This window comes from Rosa chinensis, chromosome 2 (genome assembly GCF_002994745.2).
Source record: "Rosa chinensis cultivar Old Blush chromosome 2, RchiOBHm-V2, whole genome shotgun sequence".
Lineage (NCBI taxonomy): Eukaryota > Viridiplantae > Streptophyta > Magnoliopsida > Rosales > Rosaceae > Rosa > Rosa chinensis.
The window spans coordinates 19,289,851-19,301,733 of NC_037089.1; the positions used below are offsets into that span (position 1 = coordinate 19,289,851).

At 40.8% G+C, this 11,883-nt stretch overlaps 1 protein-coding gene across 1 annotated transcript; it reads right to left on the reverse strand.

Moving 5' to 3' along the window:
• Nucleotides 1-1,929: 1,929 nt before the first annotated feature.
• On the reverse strand, nucleotides 1,930-6,000 carry LOC112185551 (BTB/POZ and TAZ domain-containing protein 4). Its single transcript, XM_024323812.2, has 6 exons — nucleotides 5,787-6,000; nucleotides 4,689-4,975; nucleotides 3,735-3,865; nucleotides 3,131-3,437; nucleotides 2,718-3,031; nucleotides 1,930-2,328 (listed from the first exon to the last, which is right to left on the reverse strand). The coding sequence occupies exons 2-6, from the start codon at nucleotides 4,947-4,949 to the stop codon at nucleotides 2,187-2,189; spliced, it is 1,155 nt and encodes a 384-aa protein (XP_024179580.1). The 5' UTR covers nucleotides 4,950-4,975; nucleotides 5,787-6,000; the 3' UTR covers nucleotides 1,930-2,186.
• Between the last annotated feature and the right edge of the window lie 5,883 nt (nucleotides 6,001-11,883).

Below are 11,883 nucleotides of genomic sequence, written 5' to 3' on the forward strand. Positions count from 1 at the left end.
TATCACCAATAATTATTTTTTTTGTTAAGAAGTTCTAGCCCCACCAGATTTTCATTCCTGGATCCGCCCTTGTATATATATACAGCCAGTTGGGGTAAAATTATATAGTACCAACTAAATTAAAGCAGCTGATCCAGTTTGGCTTTCCTTTACAACAATTCAAATCTTGGTTCCCAAATGAGATTACAGTACGTATGATCTATATATATTTGGGTTTCAATTATATACTAGCTAGCTAGAACCGGCAAATTAAAAAGTGAAAATGTGCTTAGGTGTGCATTCTGATCATTTGAGTCATTTCATTGTTGTACATTGCCTTGGTTCAGAAGACTGAAGCTAGCTGTGGAGAATCTGCCATAGAAGATCAAATACGTACACTTGCACACAGAGGCCAAAGAACCAACCGCACAATAGGGAGCTTGCGTTCTAAGAGATTTATTGATTAGAATTTTCTTTGTTTAATTTCACAGTCCTGAGATATGCAGAATCATCACTTGAAATTTGAAAATGAGTAAACTTCTGAAGCTTCATTATTTCTATCTATTGATTACTTCAAATTTTATTAATTGCAACACTGAAGGTTCACTTGACGAGGATACATGCATGAATGCTAGTAAGTCAAATGGAGGCAGACGATTATGGGCACACTCCATATAACTTAAATCCAGTAGATGCATAAGCTGCAAGAGTAGTCGTAAGCCCGGCACACGGCATACAGCTGGCCACGTTATGGGCAACTTTATTACAGTATCGATAGGCATATCATCAAGGACCGACGTAGGAGCGTTGTATCTCCTCACACAAAACTCCTCTGAAATCAACTTCAGTCTCTATATATGAAAGTTCTGTAATCACCCCTGTAGCATGCCCTTTACTTTCCAGTAGGTGGAAAGAGTCACGTTGCTTCAGTAGCTTTTTTTTCTAGGTATAGTCACAAATTGTTTATTTCATATATAGTATGAACATTTCATTTTATTTTATTTTATTTTTGCAGCTGCATGAACACACTGTAATTCACAAAACTATTATATCTTGTCCATGCTTCTTAGTCAGTAAAAGCATGAAATAACTAAGAAGAGAGAGTCCTCAATAAATTGCAGCAATTGGAAGCCAACTGTAGAAAAAATAGAGCTAAAAACAATCCATATGGAAGAAGTACATGATTTTTATTGTTTAGAGCCGTTTAGACTTGCAATGGTTTCATTGGATAGAGTTCCAGAATAAGATATTGGGGAAAATTGAATTATTTTGCTTACTCTTGTCAAAAGACATGCATCTCAGGTAATAATAATATTTTGAAAGGAGTGGAAACCTTTGGAATAATCACAAAGGTGGAAGTAGGCTTAGATGCTCATTCTCAAATTATTATTGCACCTATCACTGCAATATTGTGAGCATTCACATAATTGGATTCAGATAATAGGAGTTGCAAGGGGTGTTCAAGTTGTATAGGGTAGTTGTTTACATCAAAGAACTCAAATTGAATTTTGCTTGTCACATATTTTTAGGGAAGATATAATCAAGTTGCACATACTTTTGTTAATTTTGGTTGTTATTCTAATGGTTTAGTTTGGTACCATATTTTATTTTTGATTCCTATAAAAAAGATTACTTGGATCTTCCAAATTTCCGCATTCGATAGATTTTTTTAGAAGAGATTTGGTTTGGCCTCCTTTATATTACAATTTATTTTGGTTGAATAAATTTCTCGATAAAAAAAAAAAAAAAGAACTGAGATACTAGTTTTATTTATTTATTATTATTTATTTTTTAGAAAGAAAAGTTTCATTGAATTAGCAATCGCTTAGAAGGCTGTGATACTAGTTGATTTCAAAGAATATATGTACGTATAGTTGCAGTCCTCGATCCAATGTTTAGACATTCACACAACTAGTCATAAAAAAAAAAAAATTAAAAAAGACCAAAGTACGAGAATTTATCAGCTGCCAAAAGTACGTAACTCCATAATAGAAGTTTTGAGTCTTCATAAGGCAATGGATACCTAGTGATAGGCCCAAGTACCAGACGAAGCTTTTACTTGTATCTTACCAAATTTTTTTGAAATTAACTTCAAAAACAGGAAGTCATTCTCCGCTTCTTATTCATCACAGATTGAGAAGGTACATAAGACACACTACTTAGATCACAGCAAATGTACAATGGAATCATTCCATTAGAAAAAGACGTCATTGCCACAAAGAGCTCACAACTCCCGATGATAAGAACGGCGCTCCTGCGATTTTCTTTGTTCTCAAAATCTTTTTCACTAACATCTTCCACCTAATCTCGTCTTTCTTACTCTGTTTCCTAATTCTCTCTTTAAAGTTCCTGCAATGAAATTGTTTCCAGAGTTAGTTATAAGTTCAGAAGTTTGTATACAACATAGCATGAAGTCTGAAAACAAAACAAACACCAATTAGAATGTGAAGTATCAATCCCAGCTAGATACACAATGACCCATGAAATCAAAATTCTTTTGCATACAGATGCAACCATGCACTTTCCCACAAGTGTTGGTCTCCTGATTGGTTATTGTGAGAGAATGGATGTATACATGAATGTCTCCATAGTAATTCCTACTCATATTGAGGTAACGTACATTGTTTTACATGTTTCTTTTTTTTGGTTTTCTTTTTGCATGTAAATAACTCTCCTCGATGCTTATTGAAACTCAGTGCGAAAAAATGAAAGAGGAAGAAGAAAGGAAGTAGGCAGACCTGCACAAAGGAACCTTACAGACATGGGAATCAGCACAAAGGCGGGAGTGTAACTCCAACAGCTGCCACATTCTCTTGCAATGGATACAACCACCAGGGACTCTCAATTTACAACCAGCAAAATGACGGACGAGCAATTCCAGTCCCTTACAGGCGACATATTTACAAGGATCCTTATTCTCTTTAAAGTCCTTATCGCATGGTCCAATTGTTTGACAACCATCTCTGTATATGTGCACAAGAGCCTCCATTGCATCATATAATAGCAGATATATTTTTCTCTCATTTATCTTTCTGATCCTCTCCTTTTTCCTCTGAAAATGAGTTCAAAGATAAAAATCATTAATTCATGAAGATGGGGCATGGGGTACTTGAAGAAAATAAAAGAAGACAATACCAAACGGATCGCTTACGTTATCTTCTTCAATTGCAGATTCCAAGAGTTCCTTTTCTAGTGTTGGGTGACTCTGCTTCATAACTTTCCATCCTTCAGTCACAGAAACAGCTTTAAAGTTCTTCAGGATCATACGGTGACAAATAAGGCTAAGCCGAGGGGCGTCACACAGTAATGCAAGTTGAAAAATATCAACTACATTCTCTTTGGTAAGCAAGCCACCTTCCAGCTTCTGTTCACACTCTCGCTTCAGCGGAGAAACCGCATAGAGATGTGAAAGCACCAACAAGGCTACAACAAACTCCTCCATTTCTTTTTCTTCATAGCTAATTAAACAGAAAACACCAGAAACAATCAAAGAACTTCAGCATTGTGCTTAAACTTTGTAGTAGTATTTTTCAGGTCAGTAAAACATTCAACAAAAAAGAAAACCAATTTTGGCTTTCCACATTAATTACAATTAGTATTCATAAATTGTAAAGGATGAACAGTCACCATGGACTCTTCATGCTAATCTTCTAGGTTCATCTATAAATTCTGACTTACACGTCAATTCTGAGGAATCAAATTTCCAGAAAGTACAGTTAAGTAGAAAAGGCACTCATTAGGGAAGAAAATGTTACCAGTAAGAGTACAAGAAACGAATAAACACTCTAACTGCGTCATATGGAAATCCTTGAATAGAGATTGTTCGTGGACGACGAGACACTTTTGGTTGCCTCAACAGGCCTTTCATTACAGGAGAAGCCATTCCCTGACAAAATAGCATCCAAATACAATGTGACCATGAAATCATATACCAATCCGGGAAGTAAATTACTCTTACAATTGGGATAGCTCTTGTTTACAAGTTTGCATTATAGTATTACACTATCGTTTTGGGTGAAAACATTTAAAAATAAGAAACCAATAAAGTATTGCCTTTAATAATGTTAGGAATAATGGACCAAATACAATTGTCCTGCACTGAATAATTCATTGTCCATTGTTTAGCCTCTTGATTGGAATATCTTTTCAAGTTACTTGAACCCAGGCATTTTGGGATAAGACATCTTCACAAGATGGTTTAGTTCAGGACAATATACCTTGAGCGAAATTCCTTACTCGTTAGGTGGAGATCCTAGGAGAAAATTCTTATAGGTGGTTAACAAATCCCATTAGGCAGAGCAGATCCAGAGGCAAAATGGTGACCCAGGTGAAATTCCTAACCTAGCAGGTATTGCTAGAGAAAATTCACAGTTTCACTAGTCAAGGTGGAGTTGGCTTTAGGCACAATATGGATTTACATCATGATCTGCCAACAAATTGAATGATAGTGTTACTGATCTAAGATAGAAACTTTGATTTGATTGGCGAAGATTGTAAGGCATTGTGGATCAAGTACAATTATGTCAATTGGAGTAAGTAATTCACATCATGTCTTATGTCTGCCAGTGGACAATTCAGTACAAGATTATGATTTCCCTGAAAATTTTGCCTTCCTCACTAGAAATTTATGTATGATCAATTAAGGCTCAAGAACTGCAACAGACTATTGACAAGAGCACTTATCGGATCCTAATCAATGTTAAACTTACAAGAAGGTTAGCATGTGCATAGACGATGCCCCCATCATCCGTATGAATAGCAACATCTGCTCTATAGCCTTCGTCAAAGAGGCGCCCCCATAAATCTGTTGTTGCCTTGGAGACGTAGTTGCACCTCCTTACTGGTGATGCATTCGATGATAACCTCTTATGAAAACTGTTTTTGACTGGACCGGGCCATGGTGGAACCATCGGAGAATCTCTGTTGTCAACTGTGGCTGATCTTTTGTGGATGTTGTCCGCCTGACACATTGTGTCTACTTGTCTAGGGTACAGTTCTGCAGAAGTATTATAACTATCAGAATCAGTTTTAACTGGAGGGTATGAACAGAAACACTTTTACAATATGAACCGTCATATATAAGGCAAATGTTGAATGGAATAGAGAGATTATATCTCTACTGTTGATCAAAAGGATTTAGTATGCAGAATACAATACACTGGATATTACTTTCGATATTATATAATATAGAAGTAGCTAGATGCATGCTATATGTTTCCCTCTCAATGAAGGAACAATCCTACTTTCGATCAAGAACACACAATTGCCTTATAAGGTATTAAAACCCAAGAATTATGAAAAAAAAACAAGTGGGGAAAACACACCATCCAATTTGTTGCACAAATGGTAAAATCATTGACAACTAGGAAAACAAAATTAATTACCACTGAATTGAATCATCAGGGATTTCGAGGTTGTAAAACAACATGAAACTGTGCATACTAGAAATCAGACAATCTTTTTTCTAAAAAGCAATACAATATGAACATTAACAGAATAAGATCTCTCCTAAACCCTAAAGAAATACAATGTGCAGAATAAGATCGATCTCTCCCAGCTATAATACATTTAAGAACCAAGCACCAACATAATTCAAGTCTCAAAAAGGCCTAACATGCTTTTCAATTTTTGGATCTAAATAGTACCAAAATGAACAAAAACAATTATTCAATTTTGCAAGTTGATCAAAATAATCAGCCGCCATCAATCAATATGCTTGATCACTTTCATTTCTATGCACAACTTGATAATACAATATCGAAAATTACATACACCCCACGTTCATATCTCAGAAAATGATCACGTACCCTAATTGAAGCGGTGGAAGAATCACTTCCTGACGACGTCGTTTCACCTCCGGGCAACCTCACCAGAGATGCCCGCCCTCTGGCGGCAAAGGAGACAAAGGAGATAGAAGGAAACAAAACCACCTCTCTCTCTCTCTCTTTGTCTCTCCCTCAGCGTTGAGGTTGAGGGAGGACTTGGGGCACTCACTCGACACGTGAAAGAATTCTGCAACATCCAACTCCCCTACATATAAGATTCACCAACCTCACAGTGCCCATCTGTAAGTCTCATTGGGAGCCCAAGAACTTCGGACGAGAGAAGGATCAGAACGCTGCCGTTTTGGTATTTTGCTGTGTCCTACGCGCTTTCCCGCGTTTCGCATTTCATTACTGCCAACTACTTTAACGGTCATTATGAAAAAGCACGGGGTAATCTGCGTGGTTGGGGGTCAGATTTTCAGGGTAGTAGGCGATATTTTAGCAAACTCCAGCTCATTTTGGCGGTGGTGGCTTCCGGTTTGCCATTTATCTCAAACACGAGATTTGGGTAGTAATCAAATCAATGCAGCGATTTACTTTGAGATAAAACCTAGTTGGTTGGTGATGCAACCGTGCATGGGATGGCAATTGAATAATGAGGCCACGAGGGACACATGGTTTAACGGTTTAACTTCTTGAATGTTTTAAAAGTAGAAATTGCTTATGGCTTTGTAAGAGTTTTATTTTTCCAGTATGTCACCGTTGTGAAGTAAATAGAGTTGTCCCCTTTAACGCACGTCACGAGGATTTGGGTCTGCTAGGGTTTCTGTAGACGGGATATAGAGTTTTTTAGGGTTTCTGGCCCTAAATTTCTCGATTTCGTCTTGTTTTAGTGCCGGTTGTGGTGTATTGTTAGGATTTGTGATCAGGATTTTTGAGATGGAGGAGGTGAAACGTAGGTTTGTTGGTGCTCTGGTTCTTTCAGAAAGGGAGTCACGAGGTTTGAAGATAGGTGGTCTGGCGGCAAAATCGGCGAAGAAGTACCAGTTTGCGATGATGTGCAAGGTTTTGACGGATAGGCAATTCCATCGCGCGCAGAAGCTTTATTGATCTTTTTTCACGGCTATGGGGGGGGAGATATGGGAGTTGCTATCAGCGACGTGGAAGGGGATCGCTTTCTGGCATGTTTTCAGTGTGAGGATGATATGAGAAGAGTGTTGAACTGATGGGACTTTGATAAGTCTCTTATTGTTATGGCTCCAATGGGGAATGTAAGATCAGTTACAGAGGTGGATTTGAATTCTGCGATGTTTTGGGTTCAGGCATATGGAGTCCCATGGAACTACCGTACACCGGAAGTCGCGAAGGATATCGGTGGTATGCTTGGAGTTTACAAGGAGGTGAAGGCGGATGATAAGGGGTGTTGTATTGGACAGTGCGTGTGTATTAGGGTGCGCCTGGATATTTCCTTGGCTTTGCTGAGACGCACTATCGTTGAGTTCCCGGAATTTGGTGATCAATTGGTTGAATTCCGGTATGAAAGATTACCGGAGTTTTGTCAAGAGTGCGGGTTGATTGGACATCCAACTAGAATATGTTTTGAGAAATTGGGTATCAAAGGAAAACCTGAATCAGAACGTCCTTTTCCTTTGACCCTTAGGGCTGATACGAACATGCATGGGAAAAGAATTGGCCCTAGAGTAGGTCGTAGTTATGTGGATGCTACCTATAGTGAGGGTGATGACAATAGAGAAGGAAGTGGAGCTAAGTCAATCTGGTCTACAGGTAGGAGCAAACAATCATTTAGTGGTGGTTCGTCACGGGTATCAAAGTCTCTACAGATTGAGGGTCTATGCCATGACACTGCAACCTCTCCGGTGAAAGAGGTGCTCGATAAACCCAGGTCTGTTGGTGTCGAGTTTGCAGAGAGAAGGTTGGTGGTGAAAATTAGTAGGCATGATGGGGGTTTAGTAGGTAAAATAGTTCCAATGGAGGAGGTGGGAAGCCAGAGTGTAGGTGATATTGATTCGGATGGGTATGGTGATCAGAGACTCCAGTTGACTATTCAACCGACTATGAACATGGTAGATAGTGACGCAGTTCGTAGGTTGGGTCGGCTTTCAGGGAAGCCTTTAGTCAAAATGCTCATTATGGTGAGGGTGGTCCGTTTGTGGTGTATGCTTTTAATGCAATGGATAAGGGTAACGTGGCTACGTTGGAATTCTCTTTAGGTGCCAATAGAAAGTCCTCAGTCGGCAAAAAGAATCTGAAGGGCAGGAAACTAATATCTGTGTCAGCTAAAAGAAAGTTGAGATTGGAAGGGGCTCGAAATGAAGGTGATGTGGAGGTTGGGGGGGGGGGGGGGGGGGGGGGGGGGGGGGGGGGGGAAGAGGAAGGTGGAGACGGATGTTGTGGAAGGTGAAGAACAATTATCTATGAAGGTGATGCTTTCGTCAGGTGTCCCTGAAGTGGTGGGTGCAGCGGGGCTGCCCCACCACGAGCAATGAGGATTTTGAGTTGGAACGTCCGAGGGATGAGGGGATCCCGGACGTTCAGAGACCTGAAAGATCTCATCCGAGTCCATAAACCTGATTTGGTTTTTCTTATTGAAACGAAGATGACATCATGTCAAATGGGAAAGTTGAAGTCACGATTGGGTATGGATGAAATTCTTTCAGTACCGAGAGATGAAACTAATGGTGGTTACTCTGGTGGATTATGTAGGCTCTGGAGGAATAACATTACAGTTTCCTTTATTTCTTCGAGTTTTTATTATATTGATACTATGGTTACGTGGGAGGATGGCTATAAGTGTAGGGTGACGAGGTTCTATGGTGAATCGACTACTAGTTAGAGACATTTATCATGGGATTTGCTGCATAGTTTGGCTGGGGAGTGAGATGGACCTTGGTTGTGTTGTGGGGATTTTAATGAGATTTTGTGTGTCAGCGAAAAGACGGCTCCGACTATTAGATCGCAGAAACAGATTGATAATTTTTGACATGCCTTGGAAGATTGTGGTTTGTATGAGTTTGCATTTAGGGGGTATGAATTTACATGGGAGAATAGGCGGGAGGGCGATGCTAATGTGAAGGAAAGAATTGATAGAGGATTTGGTAATTTGGAGTTAATTCACGAGTGTGGAGGATTCTTGGCTCATCATCTTGTCACAATGGCCTCAGACCATTGTCCTATCCTTATTGAACCTGAACCTCCTGTGGCCAATGGTGGTAATAATCAAAGACGAGATAGAAGGTTTTTGTTTGAGGAAATGTCGGCCAAGGAGGAGGAGTATGGTCTTTTAGTTCAACAAACATGGGCTGATGGTAGTAATGGTGGAGTAGTTGTCAAAATTAGAAGGGTGGCTGAGAGATTGAAAATGTGGGGAAAGGAAAAATTTGGTAGTGTACGTCGGCAGGTGAATGAATTAAGACTGGAGCTTGATGATTTGCAGTGTCAATCACCTTCCCCTGAAATCATGCAAAAGAGAAGGGAAGTGGAGATTAACTTAGACAAAGTGTTGGAGAGGGAGGAAATTATGTGGTGTCAAAGATCTAGGGTTAATTGGCTCCAACATGGGGATCAGAATACTAAATTTTTCCACAGCTATGCAAGGTAGAGGGGACGTACCAATAAAATCTCGGGTATATTGGGAGAAGATAATCGATGGAGAACTAGTACGCATGATATTGGGTATGAGTTTGTAACATATTTTCGGCAATTGTTTTCCTCTTCTGGTGGGCAGTTCAATGATAGTATGTTCTAGGCCATTAGTGCAAGAGTTTATGAAGCTCATGTGGATTCACTTTCAAAAAGTTTTACAAGGGCAAAAGTGGAAAGTGCTCTCAAAGGAATGGGAGCTACAAAGGCTCCAAGACCGGATGGGATGCCCCCCATTTTTTATCAGAAGTATTGGTCTGTTGTGGGTTCAGAGGTGGTAGCGAGATGTTTGGATTTTCTTAACGGACAAGGTTCTATTGTGGAGCTTAACCATACTTTAATTGCATTAATTCCGAAAGTTGCAAGTCCAAAGAAGGTGACGGAGTTTAGACCGATTAGTCTCTGTAATGTGTTATATAAGTTGGTGTCGTAGACTTTGGCTAATAGATTGAAGTTGGTGCTTCCGGATGTTATTTCTGATTACCAGAGTGCGTTCATACCAAATAGGTCTATTCATGATAATGTGATTGCGGCCTTTGAGGTAATTCATAATCTGAAGAGGTGAGGTAAGAAGAGTAGACAGAAGGTGGCGTTGAAGCTAGACATGGCTAAAGCCTATGATAGAGTAGAATGGAATTTTCTAGAAAAGATGATGGAGGTGTTGGGTTTCCCTAGTAGATTTGTGGAGCTTATTATGGAGTGCATACAAACTGTTACGTATTCTATTTTACTAGAGGGAAAAACTTTTGGGATGGTGAGGCCTAAGCGAGATTTCCCCATATCTCTTTATCATTGTTGCTGAGGGATTCTCTTCTTTATTACGAAAAGCTGAGGCTGATAATCAGATACATGGTGTTGCAATAGCGAGGGGAGCTCCTTCTATATCTCATCTGTTTTTTGCAGATGACAGTTTACTTTTCTGTGATGCTTCGAATGAGGATTGCATGAGGCTAAAGGAGGTTTTTGGGATGTATGAATTAGCTTTGGGGCAGAAAATTAATACAAATAAATCTGCTATCAGTTTTAGCCCGAGAACATCACATGGGGTGAAGGAGGAGTGTTGTGAAATCCTTAACATGAAGATGGTACCGTGCCATGAGAGGTACCTAGGATTGCCTACAATTACAAGGAGAGATAAGAAACGTACCTTTTGGGGTGTGGCGGATAAGGTTTGTGTTTGAGCCTGTACATACCGCTTATATCACATACCGCCAAGCATAAGCAACGACCTCTTAGGTGGGCCCTGCGACATGGTTGGTCCCCCTTACGACATGCATCTGGTAGACCGACACCCGAGCTACCTCGCCATGGCGGAGGTCGGCCGGTACCTTGCTAGGGGGCCACCCTCCCATGCTCTCCAAGAGGCTTCAAGAGAAGCAATATGTACATTGTATCCCACATCGGAAATATAGAATAGATGGGGACTTTTTTAGCTATAAGAGGAAGTCCTCCCCTTCTTAGATGAGGATGGATCCATGATCCCCACACTTGTATCATTACAAAGGTCACTTGACCTTACTCATAGTAAAATACCCAAGTGGATGTAGCCTTGCCCCAAGTGCAAGGTGAACCACTATACATCCGGTGTCATCTCTCTCTCTCTCCCCATCATGCTTCTTAGTTACCGTATTCTTCAGTAGAAACATTGGCGCTAGAAGGAGGGTTCCTATGTTTGGGTATGAACCTCCGACCTTGAAGACAAGCCATTCGGGTACATGAGCCATTCGGCTACATGAGTACATGCGGGTACTTGAGTCAGCGGGTACCTCCACCCCTAAGCCTCCGGTACTTTCACAAGTCCGCGGGTACCTCCACTCCTAAGCCTCCGGTACTTTCACAAGCCAGCGGGTACATGTACATCACCGTACCCTCAACCTCACTCCCATGCTCCACTTCTGAGTCTCTTGAGTCGGTGGGCACGCGGGACTCTCACAAGTCAGCAAGTACATGCACATCCCCGTACCCCGTACTCTCAACCCCACTCCCAAGCCCCTTCTCCGGGTACTATGAGCCCTCGGGTACCACGAGTTAGTGGGTACACGGGAACTGATACAAAAGGCCGTGTCGCTCACTCGTAGCTCCCTTGCTTGGTCATGCATACAACCAAGCAACAATCTCTAAGCCTCGTACTTGCTCGTCCATGCATTCATCTCATCGCCATGCAACACACCACAAGCCACCAAGATGCAACAAGTCCAAAAATCAAGGTCCATTCCTGGAGTAGCTAGTCGTACACATCAACTCATCACGGAGATGATGATGTCTACTTGGATCGGGTTCATCTCTTCCAGGCCCCTGCTAAACAACTTAGGCCCGTAGCATTTAGCATCCTGCACGACCTGATCACACCCGGGGCCTACTAGCCTTGTAATATCATGATTGAGAGCCCGGTACCCGTAACCTGGCCTGCACCCATGCCTCCTGCCGGATTCTCATCACCAAAAACCTCGACTTCCGGCACTACTTGGTAACCAGCAAC

Excerpts from the sequence above, each read along its gene's own strand:
- LOC112185551 (XM_024323812.2), bottom strand. The coding sequence starts at position 4,949 with ATGTGTCAGGCGGACAACATCCACAAAAGATCAGCCACAGTTGACAAC. Across the intron at positions 3,866-4,688 it reads ATGCACATGCTAACCTTCTT|GGAATGGCTTCTCCTGTAAT; the intron begins GTAAGTTTAACA and ends CTATTTTGTCAG. Across the intron at positions 3,438-3,734 it reads CGTTTCTTGTACTCTTACTG|CTATGAAGAAAAAGAAATGG; the intron begins GTAACATTTTCT and ends CTGTTTAATTAG.